Below are 27,993 nucleotides of genomic sequence, written 5' to 3' on the forward strand. Positions count from 1 at the left end.
GCCACCAAATGTACCATCTCCCTGCTAACATGGGTAGTATTATCAAAAACATCGGACAATTACTTCTTTGTTGACCTCCCACCCCTTCCTCACATCAAAATATGAGGGGTTTTAGTGGTTGGTATACATTTGTTTTAATTTCCAGAGCATCACGACACCATTATTCATTCCTTGGAAGAGATGCAGTACTGCTTTGGAATGAAGGGTGAAGTTTATTCTTAGTATTGTCTTCAGTAACTGATGGATAAAACCAGTCAAATAGAGCTTAATAGGCACAATTATGTACAAAGCTAAGCAGAACAAAACCCTGAAAGCAACAGGGAAGGGCTGAAGGAGTTATGCAATACAGTGTTTTTAACATGTCATAAAACTTTCAAAAAACAAACCAAACTCCCCAATTTCCAAGAAGTACATGCTGACTGAGTCTTTTATTTCTGAAGCCATCAGCTGTCTCAAAACAGCAACAATGCTTGCAAGTAATTTATCAGTTCTTTGTATCTGGTGGAGTTCCGATTTTCATTGCTCTATTCTGTCTGCTTTAACTCATGGATCTCAGCATAAACAGACATATCAAGGTTTGACTACTTTTGGTCTTAACCTTGTTAGCTCTCTTCATAAAATATGCGTTGGACCAAAGAATGAGGTCCAGGCAAGAGGCCTTCAGGACAGCCCTTCTCTGAATGGTGACAGGCCTGGTTCCCAGGAGTGCTCTTGTGTTTTCTTGCCTGTCTGTGGTTCACAGGGACACTCCAGCAAAAGTTGAAGACAGGTGCTATATGTTTCTGTAACTCAGCTTTCTGACAGTGCATTTAGCTTGAAGGTTTGGAAATGGCAGTAAAGCTGGGCCAAGGATGAAACCCCTTGAAAAACTCACCTTCAGTCCATAGCTTCACTATTTATAAAACAGGGCTTATACTTTGTCCCCACAGTGTTGGGAAGCTCTACAAGATCTTCAGTGTCTGCAACTGCAGGAAGCACAAAGCGCTCAGTTATATGGCACTGATTAGAATGCACAGGCAATGAATGATTAATTAGCTTTCCTACTCCTAGTAAGTTTGTCAGAGAGTTGGTACACCTCTTTATGTATAGCTTCCAGCTGCTCGCAAGACAGGCATTTGCTAGAGGACATGGCAGAATCCTTCAGCCATATGTGTGCCAGGATGTACGCGAACAGCACCAGATGGCTTCTACTGTCTGAAAACGACGTAGAGAAGCTATCAGCTCTGAGGTTACACCTTCAGTGGCAAAATCTGGATTTCTTCACTGGTAAGAAGAAGCTGTGGCTTGGAAGAGTTTCAAGTGATTTCAGCATGCTTGGACACCTGGCCAAAACTCATTGCCTCCCCAGCTTGACAATAAGCAACTCGGAACATTTGCTCATCTTGGTTGTTGCTGTCTGCTGGGAAAGTGCTCACAGACTCCCTAAGATAGGTGTCTTACTAGCTTGCCTGGATAAGAAAGAGATAGTGGTAGAAACACGGGAAGGGAGAAACAACTGTTGGCAAGAAATTCCTCTGGGTTAAATGCTAGCAGCTGGCAAGTCTGAGGACAGATGAGCGGATTTCTTTGCATTGCCATGCTTGTTAATATAGTCCACATCCACACTGAGGATGCCTGAGCATAGTGCGACCAACATCTAAAAATCAGAAGTGTGAGATACAACATTTTAATGCACAAGGCAGCTGAATATTTAATCAGACACCAATAGCAACCTAAACTTCACCCATATGGTCTTTCTGTTCTCTGCGTACTGAAAAGCCTTAATTCTTACAGGAAGGGAGCTGAGTTCTCTCCTTTTGGAGATGAATTACGCCTACACATTAAACTATCTAACAAGGTGACACTAACAGCATTAGCACTTACGGAAGCCTGATTTAACAGCGAAAAACGCCATGAAAAACCTGTTACTGCCTTCAACGGTACTATAAGAAAATGAGAAAAACACTATGGCCCAAACTTATCAGTCACCAGCATTTCATTAAACCACAGTACAAAAAGCAAGTAAACAACAGTGGATCACCAAACTCCCTGACAGGAGTTTTTATACCTTAAGTAGGAAACTTCAGCTGACTGCTGATTCCCCAGTCTCCACTGGCACATCCTGGAGATGTTTCTGCATATGGACATCCTGGCTATATTTCTAGGCTGTGATGAGCTTCATGATTTCAGTCCTAATGAAGTCAGCTGAGCGTTAAAACATGTCTGAGTGTTTTAATGAAACTGGAAAGAGGAAAAGATAAAAACAAAGTGCAGCAACTGAAATGCTTACAATTGAAAGTGCACTAAGAGGGAAGTACACCCAAGATTTCTCCCTCCCCTTATGAAGGTTTCTCCTTATTTTGTCAGTATAACTTCAACAATGTCTTAGCTATTCAATGCTTTTACCACTATTAGCAGCATGAGTACACTCACCAACTTTTCCAGGAAACATCATCTCCAGTGGAAGTGTGATTGCCCCTTGGAAACTTCTAACTGGGGAAGGGAAAATCATGCTGTTTGTCAGGGCCTTTTTGCCTCTTCCTCTCTCCTTTAAAGCTCCCAAGAATGAGCCTCTGATTTCCCTCTGCACTTTCAACTCCGATCACTTAGGTGTCTCATGCTCACAGCTGCCATGGACAACATCTGGAGTCTGGGACTGGGAGGAAGAAATCAGACTCTATAAACCACTTCAGCAAAATACAGACTTTCTGAAGCTATCAGGTGCTTTTGAAAACATGATCTAACCCATCCAGCTAAAACTGCTCCTGTGGCTTCACTCACACCACCTCTGCAGGCTGTGGTTTGTCAGCAGTAACACCAGAGGACAGCTCACAGGGAGGAGCTGAAGAATGAAGGATGGTTTCAGGAACGCACCTTCGTGACCGCAGACAGTCTCTGGCATGGCCAGGCGTATGACACACACAACACGTAGGCAGGTGGAACTGCCCTGCCAGACACCAGCCCCACAATTTCGCCACCACTACCCTCCTCCTCCTTGCCGAGCCTCTCTGAGAAGGCGTTACATGCTTGTTATGTCTTGCGTTCAGACTATGTGAGGCTACTGCACGTGAGGGTGTGGGAAACATCGTGCTCTGCACCTGCACAGCACAACACTACAGGAGCAAACCCCATGGGGAGACCAGATCCCTACTGTACGACAGCTACCCTCACTTTCTGCCAGCTCTTCTTACCCATGTATGGCAGCCCACCTTATTCTCAAACTTCTCTTAGTATCGGGCAAAAGCTTTGAAGTATGGAGCAAGCGAATGCTTATATCAGTATGTAACCTCTGACTTTCGACAATTGACGTTTACTATGTCCATTGAGGAGGCTGGGTTTTACAAGTCCAATTCGCCAATCTTGAGGTCTTCCTTTCATGAACTCCTGCTATGCTTGCAGCAGAAAGCAGAGTAGTACCATGAGTAGCCTCATCAGAGAGACTGATGACAGCAGCACTGAAGCTGATAAGGGTCTGATAATTTGGTTACAAAGGAGGGAATGTAAACACAGAGTAGACTTACTGAACAAAAAATAGAGGGGGGGAAGACAGTAAAGGACAGAGGACAGACCAAAGCAGGTGACATTCCCAGGAACACTGTTGGTCACATGGGTGGGAACACTGTCCATAGGTCAAGGCTGAGAACCTCCAAGTAACAGAGACAATGATTCTGCAGTCCCCTTTCATCCACAAACACTAATGACGCTTATCGACTTGACTGCTTCCTTGCAAAACATGTACAGTACTGCTCATTAATTTATTTAGCATGGCTGCTTACAGGTTTAAATCTGAGAGAGGCTGGTTTAGTTATTAGCACTGCCTTCACTTTGTAAAGCTGCCTGTGCTCGTGTCAAGGCAGGAATGTAAGAGCAAGAAGTGAGAGGCCGCAGTGACACCCCGGGGTGTCACTTCGCATACGCTTTGCCAGCTACTCCCCCTCACAGCTGTGAAAGCAGACACCTACCCTGAGAGATCAACCCCCTTCCTCAGACATAGCCATAGAAAGCCTTTTACTTCCCCACATCGCTGCCTTTTGTCTAGGGGACGCAGCCTCTCTGAGCACTTGTCTGAGGAGCCATCGGCAGACTGGCATGGGCACAGCCAGCCAGAGAAGGCTCTCGGAAAGGACTGGGCAGGCAGGGAAGGCTTCAGTCTGACAAGCATCAGCTGGCAGCGGGAAGAATCCACCTTCAGACCATGGAGGTAAACAAGTAAGGGCAGCTCTTTCAAAGAGGGAAGGCACCAAGACTTGTGAAAGAAACACAGGAAAAATGTATGTTCAGGAAACCCAGGAGAGAGAGAGCCTGTTTTCCTCTTCAGGTTACTGCAGAGAGCTGTAAAGGTGGTCGCTCGGCCAGGCTTGCTGGCCACTGGCAGCACAGAAGCTGCGGCTGGGCCGTGACTGCTGAGAAACCCCCAAGGTCCACCATGCGTGCTCTGGCAAATGCCATGGCTCCAGGACACCAATTCCAGCGTGGGCAAGATGTGCTAGACCTTGGGGTGACGTGCTGAGGATGGACGTCAGAGGTGGAAGGAGGAATCGGGGAGATGGGTGTGTAGATACTGGATTTGATGTGCTGGTACTACACAGTGCAAAGCCGTATTTCTTCTGCCTGAGAAATCCCAAGCAAAGCCACAGCAATCTTGAGAGCTGTGACAAAGGTCGATGGCAGCTCTGCCCTTCAAGACAAGGGACATTAAAATGGTCCCTCATGTCCTCAGTCAAATAGGCTGTACTGATTCTGAAAAAACAGTGTCTTGCTTCCCTGGGCTCACTCTTGTTTTCACCCCTCAAAGCGAAATCAAGAGAGAAGTCTGGTGGTTGTAATAATACATGTGTTCTTAGGAGACAGCACTTCAGAGTTACATCTGACAACGCATTACAGCCATTTCAGGCTCGGACTATAAATTTCTTTACTGACAAGAAACCAGATTTCTACTGTTTTAGGCTCTCCTAAAGAGCCTTATCTCTCCTCAGTTTAGGATCTCCTAATCCTGCGGTCTCAGAGAGTATTGGTAGAAGTCAGTTCTCATGATCCAGACCGCGCAAATTTTAGAACAGCCCACAGTAAATTTCTGGCATATTCAGAGCCCTCAGCCAACCAATTCAACACAACACATGCATATTTAAGATATCTAAGGGAAAGCACTTCCTTTGATTTTACTTCTCATTCGACCATATACATAGTGTTTCTGAATGAAGTAATTTTAAAATCCAGCCTTCTAATTCTGAAACCTAAAATCATCCTGAAGCCCAAATTGCACCAATTCAGCTGAGATGTACACACCATAACACAAGTCCATGTTGCTGGATGTTGCTGCAGTCACTAGTGAAGGCATAACAACCTCAAATAGGTTGGTCAGATCCTGTGAGCCATCAAAGGAGGGAAAGGGATGGGTACAAATGAACATACCCGACTCTGCAGGGGGTGGCCAGTTTAATAATCTGACTCTTTTTACAAATAACATTTACAATAGGTGCTGAAACATGAACTGTGTCCTAATCCTTCCTTTATTATTTTTCCAGTTTAAAGTCAGCTGCTGCAGGCTGGCACGGAAAGCCTGACTCTGCAAGGGCCTCACTGTCCCCCAGATGGCTCCATCCCTCCCCACAGATCCCTCAGCACACTTGTTTCCCGGCACGTCCTCCCAGGCTTTGCAGGACTGATGCCTACAAGCACGGCTGCCATGCCTCTACTACGTCTTTTACAGCACGTGGCTCTGCTTTGGGGTTGTAGAGAAAATGTGATGAATGCAAAGCAGGACTGTCCCAGACCACAGCGCTTGGGAAGTGTTGCAATAGCTGCGTGCTGAGCCTCAGCTCCATGCCCAAACAGGGGGACAAAACTGTCTCAGATCCTCTCTGAACAGCCTGCTTAGTGGAACCTCCTGGAGTTACTGCTGTTTAAGTTCTTTTTTTTTACTTGTTTCTCTCCTCTTTCAAAGAGGAGGAAGGCAGGGGGAACTAACCATTCTCCTGCCACTGTCATCCCACCTGTGAGCAGATCTCAACCTTACCTATTCCATGCAGCAGCCGTACCTCCTCGTCTGCAACTTGCTCACTTCCACAGCTGCTTCCAACAAACATAAGCCCTGCCACCTCTCTTCCTCCTCCTGAGCAACCAAGGACTCCTGGCTGACTTCTCACCCACCAGGAAGAGGCTAAAAGAGGAAGATCTATACAGACTGTCCTTGCAACCAGGTCGTGCATCTGAATTCTCAGCTGTTACAGGGTTTATGATTAACAGGCACGCTGCAGTGAGCACCAAGGTCTCTCTCTGGTCACTGTAACCTTGTGCTGAAGTTCAGGACAAGTGGATTTATGTTTGAAAAGAAAGGCCACTGAGTTCAGAGAAATCCAGGGGATCTGGATCATGTAGTGGTTTTTTGTTTTGGTGGGGTTTTTTCCTGCTTTTTGAAAGAGATTGAACATAGTGATGATATTTCTAGTCCTGCAGCTGTGAGCAGATAGATTCCACAATGCACACAGAAGCAATGCTACCCTGCGTGTTTGCATCCAGACAGGAAATTTAGTAAAAAAGCATGGTTTTGTCTGCTGTGTGTTACCAGAGGAAAGGTTCGAGGCAAATTTGGCACCAGATGTTTTCCTGTAACACCTTTGAGACACTGATTACCAAACCTGTCTGTGTCTTTGCATAGGGTTGGCAGTGGGACTGGGTGAAATCGGTCCTGCTGGAAAGAGCTGCAGGGCAAAGGGCATTATTAGATGGCAGGGCTAAACGATGGCCGGACGGCAGGTAGACCCAGTCTCAAGCCCTCCTAGATGTTTGTGTGCTTATTACTTGTAAACTGCACCTCCATTGCCATTAATTATTTCGAGTGAAAGGAAGCACATGTTCAGGTAGCATTTTCCTCTGTTAGAATACTTATTTAAATAATTGTAACCTTTCTCTTCCATAGCATCCATTAGGGATTCTTCTCCTCATTTTCTGACTCCCAGACTTAGAAGGCAAGCCCTCCTAGGGGTGCCTTCCTTTTAAATTAATTTAAGACATTTAGATTGATCGGTATGCAGGTTTTGGTGCTAAGTATGTTAATAATTTTGGGATGTCCTTGATGTGGGATATCATTTTCATAGAATGACATGTAACTACCCTTCCCTCCCATGTCGCATGCAAGTGGGACTTAAATAAAACTGATCACTGCCTTGTAGCTTACAGGGTGCAATCTTTCTTCATCCACCTGAAACATTTGTATTTATTCAGGGAAGAAAAAAGAAAACCAACTTTGCTTCTGTCTGGCTTGTGGCGAGTTTTTCCATCAGATGTGTGGCATTTCCAATGTTTTATTGTAAAACAAGACTTTTTCATGTCCATTTGTAAAAACTCTGCATAATGAATAAGATTTGGGTTTTGATGTTGTAAGAGTACTTGTCAAACCTGCTTCAGTTGCCTAACATGATGTAATGATGAAAAGTCACTTGTGGGTGATCTTCCAGAGGACTGAGTGATTTTTTTTTTCTCTCTTTTATCCCTCTGTAAGGCCTTCTTACTTTGCTTCCTTTTTATGGGACTTTTTTATGAGTGTCTGACAGTGGCAGTAATAGGTTGATAGGTTCAAAGCTGTCTCAAGCTTAGCACAGGGGATGTCGTACCACATATGCTTTCATGCATCAAGCAATAAAGCAAGGGGCTGATGGGTTGATTAGCTTTGTGGATGATTCATCTTCATTGGGCATGAGAGCTGTGGAAGGTCAAATGGGTTTTACAGGGTCTGCCAACTTCTGGGTCCTGGCTGATCCCCACATCAAAACTGAGTGAGAAAACCTCAAGTCTGGGAAGTCTGGTTGTTCCTAAATAACCTGATAGGTTTCCCTGTATCTGAGAGGCTGTCTGTGTGTAGACCATCATTGTGCTTGGGGGCATGTACCTACCTTTCTCCTATGATTTGCAGACCAGGCTTTCAGAAGAGCTTAGCAGCTACATGGTTTCAGTAAAACCCGGTGCTTTCCTCTTGTAGGAAGTGTTTTCAAACTAGATCGGGGGTCAGTGCACCCATCCGAATGGCTTTGCATACAGATTTGCCCAGCCCTGATGTCTGCATGTCGCTGTGAGATGAATCCTGTGACTGGAGAGGCTTTCTGTTTTCCTCAGAGCAAATCGGAGCCCTGGCCGGGCAGCACATCGTGCACGTGGCCTGCGGAGAGTCTCACAGCGTGGCGCTCAGCGACCAGGGCCAGCTCTTCTCCTGGGGTGCCGGCAGCGATGGGCAGTTGGGCCTCACCACTATAGAAGACGCAGTGACAGTACCAAGGTAAATTTTTAACAGGTTCAGGTTTCCTTAAGGCACCTTCTTGGAGGTGATGCATCAAGAGTTGGTGGGAGCATTGCTTTCTCTCGGAGGGGCAGTAATCAAGCACTGCTCATGTAGGGATGTAAGGGTGATTCCTCCTCCATTTCCATACTGTACTGGTGCTCCCTGAGCCCCCCTGGGACTCAGACAAGTCCTCAGGAGGTTTGGGCAGGATGGACCTTCTGCCCATGGGTGCTTGGGGCATGGAAAAGAAAATAGGAGCGTGCTCAGCTTCCTCAGTGAAAAATGCCACCGTGTTTTGTACAGAGCAAGGAGGTGCACGAGGGAGGACCCAAAAATAGAAATGCTGTGTGTGATACCTGTCTCTATTCCAGTTCCTAGGAAGTCCTCTGAGTTAGAAGGTACATTTCAATAACAAGAAAAAAATATATGGCTGTGTGAACTGGCACTTCAGCTCTGAAACTGTTTTGCAGTGTTGCCCGTTAGCAGCAAAGCTACTAAACCAGCCTACTACAATTCTGAATAGTGAATATTGCTCAGAAACTTTAGGGTAGTGCTCAGTTTTCTTAGCTTACTTATTTAATGCAGCTTACCTGTGTCAGAGCACTAATAGGGTTAAGTGCAAGGACATGTAGATGGTGGCAATAGGAGAGGCCAGTGGCAGACACCAAGAGTCCTCCATCCAAAGCAGTTCAGAGATGATAGGTCTCAGCTTATTACCATAATAAAGATAACTGGTCCCTTTGTACTTCATGGTGTTGTTTCATGCTACGATAATAACAGATGTTGTCTCTTATTTGATCTGCCACTGCAGATCCAGTGCAGAGCAAAAGTTTGGTACGTCTGTTTAGGGTGGCTGTCATTGTTGAAACAGTATTTAAAGGAAGAGTTTCAGTCACAAAACATTAATGTTTGAGCTGAAGGGCTCTGTAGGAAGACAGTCCTTAACTTGCAGGTGGCTCCGATATAAGAGGACAGGCTCACATGTCAATGTGATAGCGCCATTTAAAAATAACATTTTTGTGAAATAACTTGAACCTTTGACATGCTATTCTCTGTACAAAGCACTGAAGAGGTTTTGGTGCTGTAACTCATAGGAACTGCTAGGCCCCTGACAGCATGAAAAATGTCGATGCCTGAAAAAGAATATTGAGAGAGACACCAAGAACCAACTATTTTCACCATTTCCAGATGGCTGGATTCGGCATTATAGCAGGAAACGTGGTTGGAGTTAGTAGTCAGGTGTTGAAAGGTCTCCACAGATTTGCATGTTATGTATGGATCTGTATCACCTTTAAGACTCCATTCCTCCGTCTCAAAACCATAGGTTACATGTATGTGTGGAACGAATATCTGAATGGAAATCATAATTTCGACCTAAGGTGATACTGTATTTGTGGACACTTATTCTAAAACAGTGTCGTCTTCTTCAGGTTGATAAAGAAATTGAACCAACAGACAATACTGCAGGTTTCCTGTGGAAATTGGCATTGCCTGGCTTTGGCAGCAGGTACTGTAACATTCATTATTTATTACCAAGATTCGTGCTGTTATTTTGCACACTGTCCAAGATTGCATATTTCTGTGTAATAAACCTAGGACATCCCTGTCCCAACTGCTTTCAGGACAAATGGGAGGCTATGAAATGGATCAGGTACCATGAATATTGAAGAAGAGCTTTGCCAATAGTGTCAAGAAGGAAAATGTTACACACAGGCCACCCACTGTCTCACTGGTGAATGATGGCAGGAACACTTAAAAGCTTTCCATCTTGATGTAGAAAAATGTGTGTAATTAATTTCTTTGTGTTGAAATTATCCTTGGCTATTAGTCATCTGTATGCAACAAGCGGACCATTCTTCGTTACGCTGTTTAAGTTACAGCAGTCTGATGTTGTATTTTGCACTTAGGTGCACGTCTGTTTATTTTCCCGGTGACTTCAGACTGGGACTTATTTTAGCAAAGAATATCTTCCTTGATTTTTCCATCATAAGGCTTTGGTGGGAGCAAAGCCCCCAGCACCCATTCTTGTTCATTTTGACAAACTTGCTTTTCTGTTGACCAGCTTTTACTCACTGTTCTCTTTCTTTCCTTTTTTCAGATGGCCAGTTCTTCACATGGGGGCAGAACAGTTATGGTCAGCTGGGCTTGGGCAAAGAATGTCCCTCCCAAGCCAGTCCACAACGTGTCAAGTCTCTTGATGGGATCCCTTTGGCTCAGGTTGCTGCAGGTGGAGCCCACAGCTTTGCCCTCTCTCTCTCAGGAGCTGTGTTTGGCTGGGGAAAGAACAGCTCAGGACAGCTGGGACTAAGTGATGAACGAGGTATTAAATTTATGCTCCTAGATGAAAGAAGGATGGACTTTTTTGGCCTAGTGTCTCTTTTTGCATTGACAGTATGTTTTTACTGAGCGGATATGTAACCCTCAGCAACTCCTCTTGGGAGGAGGGGGCAGAGGAACAGTCTCTGATGGACTCTACAGGCTTTTCATACTTAGTAGGAACAGAAACACTTTTTTTCCCCTTGTGGTTGTTAGTGGAAGTGTGGAAGGTCAAAAGAAAAGATCTTTCAAATGTGTCAGCATGCAGGCATTGAAGGAAGTGCTCATATTCTTTCTTCCTCTTCTCAAAAATGCTTTGTCCATGTGTCCATATGTGCCCATGGTGTGGAGCAAAGGCTGTCCCTGCAGAACAGCAGGCTGACCTCATCCCCTTGTTTGCCAGCAAATTTTTGACTGGTGAGCATCTGTATGCTACACAATGATAGCAGCAGAGAGTATCTCAGTATTGTAAAATGTTGTCTACTTTGTTGTACAATTTTTCAGACACACAGGGCCAATGGTAGTTTTTTTCAGGTGGCCGTGTTCAGTGAAGCCTAGCCATCAACAGACTTGAAGATAGGTTTATAAATGAGGCTGAAGAGTGGATATGACATTACCACTAGTCTGAAAAGCCCAGATCTCCTCTGCTTGTTGTTAACACATTCTTAACTTTTTGCAAAAGTGAGTGAAAGATTTTCCTTGGACCTTCAAATCAACCACTTCATCATTTTCTGCATAGTTGCCGAGTATCTCTAAGTATCTAGGCAAGTTACTGAGTGTGGATGTGATACCTAGCATGCACGGATAATTTATTTTGCATGGGTGAGTACATGAGATGTATGTATTTGTAAATGTTATGTTGCATAATGTCGTAGCATATAAACACTGTATTTTGCAAGAGAAAAGTGTTACCTTACATTTTGTGTACCTATAATGGAATGATGCACTTTGACAACCCAGCCTACCAACTGAAACATATTTAAATCAATTACTCAAAACCAGCCTGTGGTTTAGCAAAGGAGGCTCATATGTTGTATGCATCATTTCATCTTGCTTTACCCTTTTAGAAATATGAAACACAATTATAAGACTTGTAACATATCTTTTGTTCTCTCAAAAATACTCCAGGTCTATTCTCTTGTACTGTATATAAGCTAGAGCTGATCTAGTGTAATAGCAGCCATGTTCTTTCCATGTAGACTGGCAGATAAATGCTTCTAATTTCAACAAAGCTACAAAGTTTATATATGAGAGGCTTGCTTTGACATGGGGCTAATCTTAAATGAACATGTAAGGAGCATCTGCTTGTGGGGCTGTGTTGGCCAGGGATCATACTCTTCTTAGCCCTTAATACATGGCACTGTAGTAAATACATGATATTTATGGTAAGTGAGTCATGGTAAGACTGTGTGAATTATACTTGGTGAACATGAATAGCAAAGTCTACAAACATGAGTAGTCTGCAGCACTGTTATTTAAACAATTATGCTGTAGAGATAAGAAGTGTAATTCCTGTTAAAATAAAGATCAGAGTGCTAAAATACAGAACAAAGTAAATGAAAAATCTGCTCTCATTTCTAATTCCATGAAAATGTGACCATTTTCCTTTCACTACCCAGAAAAAAGCACCTGTCAAATCCTTGGGTGAGAGTCTTAAAAAATGGACAACTTCTATAGGTAGGAACCTGATTTTTTGTTGGTATGAAGTAAGCAGCTGCTCCCCTTAATATCTAACTGGTTTGGGGTGCCTACTGCTCCTTGAAATGCTTAGGTTTTCTTTTATTTTTACATCAGTAAAACATGTAACTTTGCTTAGTGTATTCATCCTCGGGAGACCCACTTTTAATGATTAGAATGTCAGAGTGAAGGAGAAAAGCATCGTTTAACAGTTGGCAGTGATTAGCCTTTGCAAGTAGGAGGATCTTCTTAAAGGATGACAACAGAAGGAAGGCTAGGCATTTAAATACACGTTGGGATTCAGCTTGTCATGTGTGTTGTGCTAGTGTCTCCCACGTGTTAGGGTTGTTCTGTATGGAAAAGGTCTAAGCAAGGTTTTGGAAACAAATGTTTGCAGTCATCAGTGAGGAGTCTGGAATGGAGCATGAAGCTGAAGGTGGGCTAGACTGCACTCATCATCACCTTCCAAACTGCAAGTGCATGTTAAGTTTATACAAGATTCTCAATAGTTGCATTCTTGCTCTGCACAATTTTTTTTGAGCCAGGACAAATCTTTTAACAATTGGAGGGGGAAAGCAGCAGTGAAGTACTCAAGGACTTGTTTTTTTTCCCCACAGTTTTTAAAGCTTCCATTGTACACATAGACCACATCTGAAAATCAGACTGCCAGTGGCTTTCTCAGACATATAAGTTTGTGTTTATGAAACAGCTCCTTTATTTTCTGTCTTCAATGCAGACCGAGAATCCCCTTGTCATGTGAAGCTGTTGCGGTCTCAGAAGGTTGTTTACATCAGCTGTGGAGAGGAACACACAGCAGTTCTGACAAAGGTAAAGATGCTAACCTGGGAACCCTGGCTGCTGTCTCGCCTGCCTCATGGTTTCACAGGAGTTTCCTGGGTAATGGTAGAAAAGAACAGATTGACTTACCATATTCCATCCAACCCCAGTAAAAGAAACCAAATGGAAAGTATAGTCTTACTATAATTTATTCTGAGATTCATTGCCAGCATGATCCATTGCTGTTTTTGAAGATGAAGATGTTAGTAATCCATGACAATAAATAGTAAAACTCAGGTGAATCGCTCAAAGAAATTAGCTTTGAGCAAAAAAATTAACAAACATACATCCAAAGGGGGGAACATAGCGTTTTGTTGAAAGATAAAGAGAGTGATATTGTGCATCAGAATAAAATGCAAGTCAAAATGAATGGGTGTTTAAAGGAAACATTAGCAGTCACTCACAGCATTTACAAGAGGTTTTCCATTCCAAACCTGCTGTTTCCAAGTGGTGTATAGTTTAGTGGACAGAGGACAGGGCTAGGATTTGGAAGATCACTGCTCAGTTCTTGCCTCTGCCATTTCCTAGGTGTTGCATCCTTGTTTGGTGCCACAGTGTTTTCCACTATAAAATGAATTAAACAGCTGGCTTTGGGATTCCTGTGGGAAAAACACCATTGTAGAAGATTAGTTCTATAGAAGCTCTTTTCAAAGAAAAAGGTCACAGACTTTTTGATCAGCAGCTGACAGATATGAGTGTAAAGTATTGTGGAAATGGGTGCTATTCAGCCACGTTTAAACCTGCTGGGATTTCAGACTCATCTGGTGATGGTGGGGGGAAGCTTGTCTAATACAGACATACCTAAAGATAATTCTGTTAGTCTGATGGGTGGCAAGGTAGCTATTTGGAAGCTGCATTAGCAGAACCCTAGTTTCTTTTCTGAATCCTTTGGAAATCCCCAGCAGTCTCTGCCTAAGCTTGGGTTTGTGCTGAAACTGGAGTCAGAAAGATACTGCTGGGTTATGGGTCCCTAAATGGAGAATATGCTGTTTGATTTGCTAACAGAGTGGAGGGGTGTTCACGTTCGGTGCAGGTTCCTGTGGGCAACTGGGACATGACTCCATGAATGATGAAGTGAACCCCCGAAGAGTTCTTGAGCTAATGGGCAGTGAAGTATCCCAGATTGCTTGTGGCAGGTGAGTCCTGTGTGCAGTCAGAAATTTTCTTTGGTGGAGGCTAATGCTGACACTGAGTCTTGTAAACAGGGGGAATAGTCTTGCTTCTGCATCCTACATGTCAAAACTAAGTTAATTTAAATTTTACTTCCCATGAGTATTTTAAGGCTCTCTAAAGGAGGTTGTTTTTTAATTGGGGTTGTTCCTTGTGCTATAACCTGGTAAAAGTTACCTTTCCATCTTAATAATTCAGCAAGACTTCAGAGCAGCAGCCCCTTTGGTCACAAGTTTCCAGCCTCTTTCATGAAAAGAGTTAGTAACGCTGGTGCTGTGTTGTTGCCTTTTGGTATGTACAGGCTTAGCAAATGACTAAGCTAATTCTGTCTGTAAGCCTGATACCAGCTCAACGCTGGCACAAGCTGCTCTTTGTCACTTCCACCTAAAGAGCTCTATCCCATAAACTGGTGCCATCAGGTGGCAAAACCTGAGCACTGGCGCTCGTGTAAGGATGCTGCTTTGCACCAGCTTCTGGCCTAGGGGAACCGAGAATAAGTTTTAGTCTGCATTTGGTGGTTTTTTTTTGTTTTTTTTTTTAATTGTTAAACAAGGCCCGAACTTTGTACCCATCTCTGTTACAGACATCACACTTTAGCCTTTGTGCCTTCTTCAGGAATGATCTATGCATTTGGCTGTGGAACAAGAGGCCAGCTGGGAACGGGGCACACTTGCAATGTTAAGTGTCCCTCTCCCGTCAAGGGTCACTGGGCAGCTCACAATGGGCAACTCTCAGGGAAACCTGGTACGTACTATGCGTGATTTGGAGTCGCAAATGGACATAAATAATTTCATTTCACCCATAGTTGTCTAAAGACATCTTGACTTTGTTCTGCGAAAGTTCTTGAAATGGCAAAAGAAACCCATCCTCCTGTCCCAAATGCACTGTGGAAATTACTGGGTGACCTTTTGCTCTCTCTGTTAATGTGTGCCCTCTCCTTTTCTCTTTTTATGGCGGAGCTCAACACTTGGCGATCTTGAGCCTTCATGAAGCTGTACTAATACTGATTTCCAAGGGCTTTGGTTTCACTTTAAAACCCCCATTGCAGTTTAAAAATTACAAGTTTTCCCTCCTGCCAGGCCCTGTATATCTCTCAAGGAAGTGCTGCAGTGCTTGAGTTCCAACTGATTTCAGCCTGGCCTTCGAGGGACCCAGGTGCTCCCTGTAGTGTAAAGCCTGAGAAACTGGCAGTGCAAATGTGGGGGAAAATGCACGGTAGGAACTTGCATTCATCAATGTCTAACACAGCCATGTCTTTTTCTTCAACAGATGCCTGTAAATATCATATTGTTAAACATATCTTCTCTGGAGGAGACCAAACATTTGTGCTTTGCTCCAAATATGAGGTAAAACAAATGAAGTATCTTCTCAAGTCTGCTCCCTTGTCCCAGCCTTCACAATGCATCTTTTGTTTTTGGTAATATCTCCTGAAAATGAAGTGTTGCTTTGGAGTCAGTTCTGCCTTACAGACCTTACCAACAATGACAGTTGTTACAGGGATTTACAACTTTTTAGGAGTGGCTGAAAGTTGCCTTCCTTTAGAGGCACATCAAAGAGCCATTGTGAAGACACTGATTTCAGTTTGATCAGCAGGGAGAGGAGTCCAATCTCCTTTGCAGATTGGAAGCGAGGGGCTGCTTTCCTCCCGAGGCACGGGGGTCCAACTAATTAGAGTGCAGGGCCATGGACCACATATGCTCGGGTTTTGTCAAGACATGCTGGATGGAGGGCTGAATGCTGAATTGTTTTTTCTGCTTCTGTCTTCCTATTTCTTTCAAGAATTTCTTGACATATGCTTTTGAGGCATGGAAATAAGTCTAGAATAAATGTATTAAAGCCTGTAGTTATGTATGGCAATATTTAAGAGGGCTTTGATACATTTAAGGAAACGGTATTTTGTTTTTTTCTTTTCCTCTTTTTAAAATGTATTTGATGATGATCTTGTTTTTTTCCATACTTTTCCATGCCTTTCCTTTTGAACTTCTTAGTAATGCCACAGCTTCCTAACCAAACCTGTTCAGAGGCCACACTAAGAAAGCTATCAGTTATATATAGAAAACAGATTATGGATAAGAAGGAATTGTTTTACAAGCCTTGTCTTTGTTGAAATCTGTATCTTCTCACAGAATTCCTTGCCTGCTGATGATTTCCGGACCATAAATGAAACACGTTACACCTGTTTAATAAATGATGAAACTATAGATGTCTGGAGGCAAAAGCTTTTAGAAAAGAACAGTTCTAATTCTGTCAAGTAGGTATTGTGGCACTGGACAAGCCTTTTGTTGAAAGTTTTATTTAAATAGTTCTGTTGGCTTCCGTGCCATGCTTTCACTTGAAATTTAGCAGCCTTTTCAAGTGTGGTTCTTGGTCATTTCCAAGGGGAGGACAGCTGCCAGTCACAAGGCTGCCAGGTTAGAGCTTCTGAGCAAAACCAGAGGAATTTGAGGCTGCCTCAGAACATTGCAAATGGAGGGTGGGAAATGCATTTTAAAGTTGTCCTTCATTGTGTGCTTAGAGTTCTTGAAAAGCAGCAAGAACTTGTGAACAGACTGATTAAATTCCTTCCCCTGTGTGCCTGCCATGAGAATGGCAGAATAGGTGGAAAGGAGCACTGCTAACATCCCTCCTTTCAAAGAGGGATGTTACATGATCCTGAATGAACCGCTTACCCTCTATGCCTCTAAGGGGTGATCCTGACATTGTTCCCCATAGAAGGAAGGGAAGAGAGCTGAAGAGATTTGCTGGGACATCTCTTCATAACCTCTATCTCTGTTTTCTTTTGTCTTCCTGCTGCAAACAGTAATGTTGTTCAGATACTGTCCTCAGCTGCTTGCTGGAATGGAAGCTTCCTGGAGAAGAAGTAAGTGGCAAACTTACAGAAGTGTGGCTTTCCCTTGAGGCAGACTGGAATCCCTTTACTTCACTCACTGCTGCAGTGGGATTTGATTTTTCTGATCAGACAGGAGACGGGGGCAGAGAGTGTCCACTAAAGAGGTGGGTGGTCAGAGCTGGGTAAGGAAGGCAAATGGTCTAAGAAAGTGCATGGTGAGCGTACTGTAAGTGGCACAGATTCCTTGGAGTTGTCACAACTGTTATTTTTCCCTATGAAATGAATATCAACATCTTTAAAAGAGAAGGATAGGAATACAACATTAAGGGAAATGAGTGATGCCAGGTATCTGAATAGTCTCTTACCCAGCTGAGCTAGCTGGTGGAGGCTGCTATGTGTGGAGGTATGCTTCAACAAAGGCTGCTCGTGAAAAATGCATCTGGGGCAGCATGGAAGCACTTTCCTTTTAGGTGACATCAGTTGGTTGTGGAAGGTTTTGTGCTCCTGCTTCCAAAAGCAGGAATTTCAAATGGGTGTAACCAACCATAGGTGGTGACAAGGATGCAATATGCATAGCTGAGTCAAAGGCTGTGGGTTGGGAAGGATTGTGTTGGCTGTGTCTGTAAATGTTGGGGAGGTAACAGCATAAGATGAAGAGGAGGAGAAATTTTTTATGGTGATGTGATGAGTAAATGACCTGTAACTAGGTGAAGAAAAACTTAGTTACTCTGAGTAATCTTTGAGTAATATTTTCCAAGAGTAACTTGAAAATAATTTACTCATTATTCTTGCATTTTTCTGCTTGTCCAATGGTTTCTTCTCTAGAGTTGTGACAAGGCAGCATGTTACTGCATCAGGAGAGTTGTGTCATGTTGGTTTAAAACACTTGTTGAGTTGTTGAGTCACTGTAAATAGTCCCACGTCTCCTTTGAATGTGGAAATGAGTGGAGTTTATGACTTCATCACCCCAATGCAGTTCTCCTTCCACTTTAGTAATGTCCTGGCTAGCGCAGGACTTAACTTTTACAGAAAATCTTTGACCAAATGAATGATAAAATTTGAAGCCACCGTACACTGAAGTGAGGCTGTGTTTAACCATGTACCTTTATATGTGAAGCCTTATGTCATGGTGCACTTGATAGAAATACCCTAGTATATCCATCCAGTGTCCTAATGCCATATAGGCCTGTTTGCAGTACAGCATTGTGGTACCCAGGGTTAGATGGAAAAGCAGCTTTTCCATGGCTGTGTGACTGGGCACGCTTCAATACTACTTCTGCACATGACAGCCTGAAGTGCTCTGTACTACAGCGTGACTCTGAGGAGCTGTTTCCAGTCTGGTGCCTGTGCTGTTATGGAAATAGCCATTCTACTACAGGAGGCTATGTTTAGCTTCTCGTGTCATTGTAGTCACACCAGCAAACTGAGAAATGCATCCCATCTTCAATAGCTACCTTTTCCTTCAGAGTGTCTAATACAGCACAGTCTCAGATGAGTAGTGACAGACTTGGGAAATCCTTGAGGTCAATGGAGTTGTACCAATGACCATGACCTTTTTTTACTAGCAAGTGCAAGGTTTTATGTGCAGCTTTACTGCAGACAATACAATGGTGCTGAGAGCCTCTGCTACAGATGTGGATCATGCTCTAGACGCTGGACTAGGTAACTTACCTGCTGGACTGGACATTCAGTGTTGCTAGATCTGTGTTAAACTGTTGTCTTCCACAGGCTTGCCTTCCATTATCCCTCTTACACAGGTAGCCTGAGTAAATTACAGCCGTTCAAGCACAGCAGAAAGGACAGCACATGTTCGTTACAACTAAAGACCTTGAGAAGACTGTTCTCAGCTGTGCTGTGTTTTGCCTGTGGTTGTTGTTTAGTTTTAGAAAATTGGAGACTGGAATTGCCAAAAAGCTACTCTGAATATCTTCCCTTATTTTCTTTCGAAAACCCTCATCTGATGTCCCCTTGTATAGCAGTCAATGTCTTCTTATGCATCAGCCTTTCCTTTCTTACTGGGTGTGATTAAACGGTTTTGCTATAAAAGTGGTGTATGTGAAGACAATGCAGAGGATCCTGATACATATGATAGATACATATTTTATAGGTTTTTAAGCAGTCTGGCCTGTCTAGACAGGCTCTTAAGTCAGTAAAGGAGTCCTGGGGAATCAAAGACTTCCATAAAGTGTTTCTCTGCAAGAATCCCAACCCTCACCAAGGCCCAGAGAAGTTCAGAAGGGAGAGTTGGCCACCTTGTCTTTAGCAAGAAGATTCCAACTTCTGCTTTGTTTCTAGTCTGACTAATTCCCTAGAGGTCATTTCCCCATTGCTTGCTCTCAGGCCATGCCAATACACAGGTAATGGTGTCTCTTCCTTAAACTTATGCCTGTCTGTCTGCGATTTTTTTAAAGAATCGATGAACATTTTAAAACGAGTCCAAAGATCCCAGGGATTGATCTGAACTCCACCAGAGTGCTGTTTGAGAAGCTGATGAACTCTCAGCACTCCATTCTCCTAGAGCAGGTATTGCACTTCTGGGGTTTTGGGTATTCAGAGGGGAAATAAAGGCTTTGTCCCTCTGTAACGTGCAGGTAACAGCAGCTTTTTGAGGGAAGGGTTGTATTGCAAATCTGCAGGCCAGATCCTTCATGGTATCAATGGATACTTCTCCATTGACCTGGGCTGATTTTCACCTTCTCAGAATGTGTCTCTAAGACTTGTTTTTAAAAAAGTTCTATCTCATGGCATTTAATATTTGAAATGGCTTCTGAAATTAGTCCTGTGTATGTTATACTTGTAAATAATAACTATTTATTGCCTGTCAGGAGTTGACTACTTTATGGTTGTATAATTTATTCTAACTCGGAGGATTTCTTTCATGAGTGCAGAGCTGTGGGATAAAATCGTGTATGTTCCCCATGCCATTTTTTAGCTATAATTTTTATAGCTTTTTTTTTTTTTTTTACTCTGGATTTGACTTTTAAAACAGGGGTGTAACATTAACGAGAGGGGTTAACTAACCTTTAGCCAGCCCTGGAAAAACATATCCAAACGTTCATGCATTTTGGAAGAATAGGAGTTTAGTCCTGTCCTATGGGGTGTTTTTAAGAGATCATCAGCAAAAGCTGTTAAGTCCACCCATTCTGAGTGTGCTCTATTTCATCAGTTCTTACGCATCATCTGCGTTGTAGGTGCTGTATCACCCAGGATAAGTTGTCTTCTTTTGTCTTGTTTTTCTCTAGATACTGAAGAGCTTTGAAAGTTTTTTGATTCCTCAGCTGTCCAGCTCACCTCCAGATGTTGAGGCAATGAGGATCTATCTGATTCTCCCTGAATTCCCACCCTTCCAAGACTCCAAGTATTATATCACGTTAACGCTTCCTCTAGCAATGGCTATTCTGCGCCTAGATACCAATCCCAGCAAAGTTCTTGGTAAGAGGCTGGCATTTAAGATGCATATTACTCTCAGTATCCAGCTGGGACACAAAGTGTTGCCTTTAGGTTTTTCAGTCATTTTTTTGTGTTCGTTTAATTTTTCTATTCTGTTACAATGGCTGCAATGATAATTGGGTATTATTTATGATATAGTGTTGTTAGGAAGCAGTTGCCTCTAAAAAGCATCTGGGAACCAAAAGGACTCAAGGAATCCTCCCCCCAAAACCTATGTTCCCATGTAAAAGAATTATAAACATAAAATTTGAATTTTAAACATGAACTATGAAGAAATGAAGAATGTGCCATGCAGGTAAGATGTGGGAAGTTAGTTACAATAATATAAACCATAAATTTTATGGTGGTGTGGATAATAAATGAGAAAGAAAATTCAGGTTAAGAATTGTTTTAATTTAGAAGTAAAATGTCATTTCAAAGAATGTTTACTAGGGAGGTTAATTTAATTTACCTTATCTAGTTTAACTACGTTCAGAGACTCAGTTCCAGATAAATTTGCATGCTTCTATGTGAACATAGATTTTTGTATATCATGAAGATTAAATGATCTTATTCTCTTAAAATATTGTCCACATTAGAACATCTGTTCTGTATAAGGTAAATAAAAGAATATACTTAATATAGTATGAAGTTACTTTGTCCTGTATAAGGTGCAGAAAAACCTGTTGGCTGGTCCGTGACCAAGCTGAACACCCCAGCTCTTCTCCCAGTTCTGAATCTTCTCATTTCTGCTGATACTATTTCCTTTGAGCTCCTTTTAAGCTAAGCAGAACATATGCTGCTTAATGCTTGTTACTCATGTTTGCTGAGCTGTTACTTTTCTTGTTATCTTACTCTGTTTCTTAAGGTTGTCTTATACTAAATCTCATATTATCATGTAAAATGCTATGTAACACATTCAGACCTCCAGGAGCATTGCTCCAGTGAAATTTGTTTTGAGGTTTAGTGATTTATTTATTTTATTCAAAGAGGCTTTGGAACCAAGTTTCCTCCTCTACTCAGAGTAGTCCACTGTGATTGTTAGCATACAGAAATGTAAAGGATTCTCATACTTTTGCCTGCCAGAATCTATTGTTGTGCTGACACTTGAGAGGATAAATTGGTGTTTGTTTCTAACAGCTGACATGATGTTTTCCCAGGCTCCACCTCCTACTTTGCAGGTGAATTGGTTCTAGCAAAGAAGCTAATAGTCAGGGTCCCTTCAGAGGAGAGGTAAGGGTTACCCATCCTTGGCAAGAAAGAAATCAGCCTTTCTAAAGAGGGGGAGCTCAGACCTTTAGTGCAGACGTGCCAGGAGACACGCTTTGACACCTGCTAGAAAAGTATGTGGTACTATGGAGAATTGCCCAGGCAACTGCTTTCTTATCACTCATGAGAGACAATGGTTTGCCCACAAGATCACAGTGTCTTGAATACAAGATACTTGAAACAGTATCTTGAATTGAAGGTTGAAAAACCTTGAATTCAGGCGCTCACACTGATCAGGGATTAGGGCTGGGTAATGACTGGGGTGGTTGTATGAGAGTGGAAAGGGAAGAGATTTTTAATTTCTGGTATGGAGCTGACTCTTCGCACTTCCCTGTTGTTACACTTAGGACAGATATAGGGAAGTTTTTTTAAACAATCTTTAGGTGTGTTCCCATATTTTCAGCTGTAGCCCCTTATGTAGGGGTTACTCTGGCCTTTAATTCAGGATTTATATTGATGTTCCCCTGCTTTCCAGATAACTGGTGGTCTCAAGTGTGCCCAAGATATTTCCTCAGGCTAGTGGACCTCTATAAAGGCGCAGTGGTTTACCTCCTCAGTGGAAGAAAGACACTGTTGATCCCAGTCCTGTTCAGTAGCTACATTACAGCTGCTCTCAGACTTCTGGAGAAACTCCACAAGGTAAGAGGAAAGCCTGGGTGCGTGTTGGCTCAAGATGATTCGGTCTTGTCTGCCCTTTGCCACTTGGCAGGGGCAGAGTGCCAAGGCTTGTAAGCCCTGGCTTGTAAGCAGTGTCATTGTCCACCAAGACACCACATGGGGAAGATGTTAGTGGTTTTCCTGAGTTCAAGGTACTTGAAGATTGTTCAGTCCTGTCTCAAATCAAACATTAGGAAAAAATTACCCTAAACAATGCTGCTGCTGAGCCACCGGACTGCGTGCACTGTGGCATCACAAATACCTGTCCGTTGATGTTTTCTGCTCCCACTGTGTTGGTGCTGGATAGTCTGGGTGAGGAGGAGAGGGAGCTAAAATAAGTCAGAAAGAGGTTTATCTTGATTCCTCTGGTTCATATTAAAATATAAGGGACCATGTGTTTTTGCAAGACTTTCTGGGTCCTATTGTTGCAAGCTGCTCTAATTGATTTTATGAAAGCAAACTTGTGCATTCCAAGAAAAATGCTGAATATACCCATATCTAAAAACCATCTGTTTTCTTCACTAGGTAAATCAGAAGGTTAAACACGTAGAATATGATAAGTTTTATATCCCTGAGATTTCCAGCTTGGTGGACATTCAGGAGGATTATCTCATGTGGTTCTTACATCAGGCTGGAATGGTAAGAGGTTTTGTGTATAGTCATGAAATAGCTGTCCATGTTTGTCTCTCTGGTTGTAGATCTGTATTTTTAATATCCTTAATGAGTGTGTAATGTATTCAGTATAGGAGCATCTATATGTTAAATCTGTCAGATTTGGGTACTTGGTGGCTTGACAAAGTTGACTTAAAATAAGGCTGTCAGAAGAGCTAGAGCTAACAATATTTAACTAACACTTGCAACAATCTATGTGATTATTCATGTGAATTTCATTCAATCCTTGCACAAGGGGATTAATTCAGTGACTGGATCCTTTTAATGTAATCAAGACCTCAGGGGCCAAATCCTGTATTCTAAAATTATAATTTTTACCCTTTACTTCTGCTGTTTAGGCAGGTATTGTGAATAATGTAGCCAGTGATCTTAAAATGTTGCTCTGTAAGAGGAGGCAGTGTGGCGTTCTGGCTAGGGGACTGAACCAAGACTCAAGAGATGTGGGTTCTATTCCTGGCTCTTCCAGTAACCTGCTGGGTGATCTTGGGTAAGACCCTTCACCTCTTTTATGCCTCACTTTCCCATCTGTAAGAAAGGAGATAACTAAACTGAGGGCTGGAATATGCTGTGTAGGAACCCAGTGATATTATTTAATTACAGCAAGGAAAGGAATCCTAAGTGTGAGAAAACACAGAAAAATATCTACCAATGGATGCTGCAAGAGTAAAACCTGTCTGTAGCAAGAATTTTTGTGTGTGTTTTCATGGACTTTGTTGCGTGTGCCGTGTCCCCCATCCCCTGCTTTCCATCATTTAAATAGTGCTGCTCTGTGCTTACTTTTAGTGAGCAGAACAATAAAATACTGACTCAAATTTATGAAACAGTGATAGTTAAAAATAGTTAAAAATGTGCAGAACAATAAAATACTGACTCAAATTTATGTAACAGTGATAGTTAAAAATAGTTAAAAATGTATCAATATGGCTGATGAAAGGAGTAATTTGCATTGCAAGAGTGGTTTTATATTGTCATGTTGTGGTCTTATGGTCTCTCCTGTTGTTTTGTATGGTCTCTGCCTTGTGGGTAGTTTTCTTGTTTTTCTTCATAAGAGAAAGTTTCACCTGTGGCAGGCTAACACAGGCTTCTGTGCCGGTTAGTCCTCTTAGCAATGTTTGATGTTCAAGTTTTGAATTAGACTTGTGCATTTTCAAACGAGCACACTTGAGAAGGAAGTTCCCATGGGGTTTTTTCTGAGGGAAAAAAACTGGGATGTCCCAGACAAGAAAAATTTTCTTTGGATCACCTTTGAACTAGTCTGTCCAAAAAAATACAAGACACAAAATCAAAAGAGTAAAAGATTTTCATATTTTTCTTTTTCCTTCACAGAAAGTAAGACCATCTATCATGCAGGTAAGAAAATTGTTTTTCATGACTCTTACTTAAAAGATGTGCTATGGAAGCTGTAGATAGGAACCAATTTGCCTGCCTTTCTTGCAGGATGCTGTGACACTCTGTTCTTATCCTTTCATCTTTGATGCTCAGGCTAAGACCAAGATGTTACAGACAGATGCAGAACTACAGATGCAGGTAATCCTTCTCTCTCCCAATTTTCCTGCCCCATTTCTTTTTCTCTGCCTTCTGCATTGGTGCTTGCAAGGAGAGGTGTTCACTGGGAGTTAGCGTGTGCAGCACTTTATTGTTTCCATGATATGGGAGAGTGGAGTAGCTAGAGAACCTCTTTGCCCTGGATATTGCAGAGGCAGTGCTTGGCATCTTTCACTTCAAAATGTTTGGTAACATCAGAACTGCCAGATGCGCATGTGGTGGAAATCTAAACTGTGTAGGGAAGGTAGGGAAGGAATACTTATGTATTTATGATAGTCCAAGGATAAGAAGTAAGATGAGGCATCAGTTAGAGGAGCTGTAAGGCTGGAAAAGTAGACAAGCTTTCAGGTAAGTGGGCACTTTTTTTCAGGTTTCTGCCTGGTGCAGGAGGAGTGGTTGTCAGAAGTGAGGGTTGAAGACCAACTCCTGACACTGTTGGTGGTTGCAAACAGCAGCTGTTGTCAGCAGCTCACCCACCCATTTGCAGTGAGGGGCACAGACCCGAGGCTCTCCAGGAGCATGTTCACAGAAGGTGTTCAGCTCCAGCACCCTTACCCTGTAGGTGGCAGCCAAGCCAGGCTGTGACAAGGACAGCTGGCCTCTGTGCCAGTGTAAACCTCCCAGCGCCATGCATTGCTCATGCAGGTGGCTCCTGAGAGAGGCAAAGCATTGGGTACTGATCCCTCATCCAGTGCAGCTGGGGTCTCGGACTAGTTCCATCCTCTGTGAAATGAGTTTGCTGAGGTCGTCGGTTGTCAGGTTCCTTCAGGGTGGAAAACTGTCATAACAGTTACTCATGGCCATGATGCTGGTGCCATGTAATATCCATCTCTTAGCTTTTCTGTGGCTGCTTGAACACATAGCCTGCAGCAAGGCAGAGGAGGCTCAGCCTACACTCAGAAGCTGGAGTCACCTTCTCCTGCTTTCATTTTGTCACCCTCTTGAGTATGCTTTTAGCTGCCCAGTTTGTGAGCAGTGCACTGCTGGCAGGAGGGTATCTACCTTATCTTGGCAGGACAGCAGGCTGGTAAAGGTTTTGTAGCCCTAAGAGATAGGATCTTTATGAAGACAACCACTCAGAGGCCAAAGAAACCAGTACTTCTGTGAGTGCTGGAACAGAGGAAGCCTGGTTTCCAGTGGATTTCTGTCTCAGGTTTAACTGACTTTTAAACTGAATTTACAAATGTGAATTTGCCATTTACTGTGGACAGTGCATGAGAATGAATATACTACATGTGGTCAAAGCTTTGAGTGGACTTTGTGCCTTACCCAACTCTAGAAAATCCACATAGATGAGAGTTTTGAATTGTATGCAGTGGATTCACTAGTGCCTTGCCAGGTGCAGTTGTCAACTGACTCCTCGCTTGGTATGTTAGTAACACTGCTTTCCCTTGTGGACGCTCTGACTCTTACCAGGGTGTGTCCACACTGAGTTTCTTGACTCAGTAAGAGCATGAATTAGGCCTCTTTTCCCCACCCACCTGCCTAATGTAAAAAAAAATTTCAGGAGTTTGATCTCTCTGTTGCTCAAATTTGGTGAATTGATCAGTGGACTCAAAAGGTATGGGTGTGGGAAGTCTGGGGGGCAGGTGGGCATACAGGCACACACAGTTGTACAGAGGGAGCATGTAATCCTTGTACCCTGGGGAAACCAAACTAAAAGAGTAAGGAAGAAAGGAACACCAGACATATAGTTGTTAGCTGTTTTCCTTCCATAGGAAGAAAAGAGCTGAGCAGCGGCTGTTTTTCACCCCTCTTTTATTTACAGGTTGCAATAAATGGTGCAAATTTGCAGAATGTCTTCATGCTTCTCACCCTGGAGCCTCTGCTGGCCAGAAGCCCTTTCCTGGTACTTCATGTTCGCAGGAGTAACTTAGTTGGTGATGCTTTAAGGGAGTTGAGCATCCATTCAGACATTGATTTGAAAAAGCCTCTTAAAGTAAGTTTTCCCCACACCTTTAGCACCCTCTCATCCAGCTGACATTTCTGCAGCTTTTCAGCCATTCACGTTACTGCTTCACCAGCGTACAGTGGCTTCTCCATAGGTATAGCACACAGGGACTCTTGGTGTAATCAATGCTAGGGTTGAGTCTTTCTCCTCTCCGACTCCTGGAGTGTTTTGGCAGTGGACAGTTTACAAGAAGGCAACCAGGGGATTTACTCTCTTTTCCTGGTGTGTCTACTGTATAAGGGGCAGGGGAGGAAACGTTTCTATGATAGTATGCAGCCTCTGTTTTGCTCTTCTGCAAGAACACACCATTTACAATAGGACATGTTTTATCTCTGAGAGGTTGCTACAAAATTCGGCAGCTGCTGTCATGTTGCTGCTTTGGTTGTTGGGAGGACAGGTGGTTATTTATGATTTGCATAAGGAGTTAAACATTTTCAAAATACCAGATTTGCCTGTTGATATCCCCTGTTACCTTTCCCTCCTTGCAAGCAGAGCACTGAAACAGGCTCACGGGTTGTAGTGAGTTTGGGCATGTTAGACAAATTGCTTTGTGTGGCTCCCAATTAGAAAGATGTCTGATTCACTCAGTCTCACCTCTACATCCTTGTTACTGACCTGCTTTTTCTACAGGTCATCTTTGATGGTGAGGAAGCTGTTGACGCTGGAGGAGTGACAAAGGAATTTTTCCTCCTGTTGTTAAAAGAACTCCTCAACCCCATCTATGGCATGTTCACTTACTACCCAGAGTCAAACCTGCTGTGGTTTTCAGACACGGTAAGCCCTTGCCCTGTATACATACAGATTGAAATAATATGCTACATTTGAATGACAAGAAAGTTAGTGGCAAATTATGGGAAAGAAATGATCTTCCTCTCATTTTCCACCCACGATACAATGTGACCTCTATTTTCAGTCAGTGTAAATTAGTATAGGTCTATTAACTTTAGTAGAATGGTGATGATTGTGCCTGTTAAGGAGTTGGCTCTTTCTGTTTATTCTTATCCCATCATAAAATTTGTATTAAGTATCAGATGGTAGTTAATAGAACTCTTACTATCATGAATGTGATAATCGTGCTGTTTTACAGAACCAGAGGTTGGTCGTAATGGCGTTAAAATTCTGTGCTTCCCTTGCTGTTCACATAATTGCAACCAATCCACTTAGTCATGCATCACTATCACCTTCAGGGCCTAAACTTGTTAATGCTTTGTGTGAGGAAGCTCTTAAATGGCAAGAAACACGGTTCGTAGTGAAAGTTGGTTGGTTTTAGAAGAGTGTGGAGTGCAAGTTCTGTACTTGTCAGATAGCACTATGCTGGAGGTGGTAGTTTATGTCCTTTTTTCTTCACCTTCCTAGGTAGCCAGATGGGAAATGATGTTGTCAGTC

The 27,993-nt window shown here is 42.8% G+C and overlaps 1 protein-coding gene and 1 long non-coding RNA gene across 6 annotated transcripts in view; one reads left to right on the forward strand and one right to left on the reverse strand.

The window, feature by feature from the left end:
• Nucleotides 1-27,993, forward strand: part of HERC3 (HECT and RLD domain containing E3 ubiquitin protein ligase 3) — a 50,615-nt gene that overhangs the window by 10,378 nt on the left and 12,244 nt on the right. For 3 of the 5 annotated variants that reach the window (XM_030031864.2, XM_030033633.2, XM_030032756.2), the window contains exons 3-19: nucleotides 8,092-8,251; nucleotides 9,685-9,761; nucleotides 10,353-10,574; nucleotides 12,984-13,075; nucleotides 14,090-14,220; nucleotides 14,838-14,998; nucleotides 15,524-15,600; nucleotides 16,381-16,505; nucleotides 17,055-17,114; nucleotides 19,496-19,607; nucleotides 20,327-20,516; nucleotides 22,258-22,421; nucleotides 22,965-23,078; nucleotides 24,438-24,461; nucleotides 24,549-24,638; nucleotides 26,425-26,595; nucleotides 27,238-27,381. In XM_030031864.2, coding sequence (XP_029887724.1) covers nucleotides 8,092-8,251; nucleotides 9,685-9,761; nucleotides 10,353-10,574; nucleotides 12,984-13,075; nucleotides 14,090-14,220; nucleotides 14,838-14,998; nucleotides 15,524-15,600; nucleotides 16,381-16,505; nucleotides 17,055-17,114; nucleotides 19,496-19,607; nucleotides 20,327-20,516; nucleotides 22,258-22,421; nucleotides 22,965-23,078; nucleotides 24,438-24,461; nucleotides 24,549-24,638; nucleotides 26,425-26,595; nucleotides 27,238-27,381 — 2,114 coding nt within the window. Of the gene's footprint in view, nucleotides 1-8,091; nucleotides 8,252-9,684; nucleotides 9,762-10,352; nucleotides 10,575-12,983; nucleotides 13,076-14,089; nucleotides 14,221-14,837; nucleotides 14,999-15,523; nucleotides 15,601-16,380; nucleotides 16,506-17,054; nucleotides 17,115-19,495; nucleotides 19,608-20,326; nucleotides 20,517-22,257; nucleotides 22,422-22,964; nucleotides 23,079-23,449; nucleotides 23,599-24,437; nucleotides 24,462-24,548; nucleotides 24,639-26,424; nucleotides 26,596-27,237; nucleotides 27,382-27,993 lie in introns of those variants that run through there. The other 2 variants (XR_003926322.2, XR_005933544.1) reach the window with 2 other exon arrangements.
• On the reverse strand, nucleotides 1,795-6,144 carry LOC115335729. Its single transcript, XR_003921578.2, has 3 exons — nucleotides 5,996-6,144; nucleotides 2,413-2,635; nucleotides 1,795-2,220 (listed from the first exon to the last, which is right to left on the reverse strand). It is a non-coding gene; the product is annotated as an uncharacterized LOC115335729 (long non-coding RNA).

The sequence above is a fragment of the Aquila chrysaetos genome, chromosome 1, assembly GCF_900496995.4.
Source record: "Aquila chrysaetos chrysaetos chromosome 1, bAquChr1.4, whole genome shotgun sequence".
NCBI classification, from domain to species: domain Eukaryota; kingdom Metazoa; phylum Chordata; class Aves; order Accipitriformes; family Accipitridae; genus Aquila; species Aquila chrysaetos.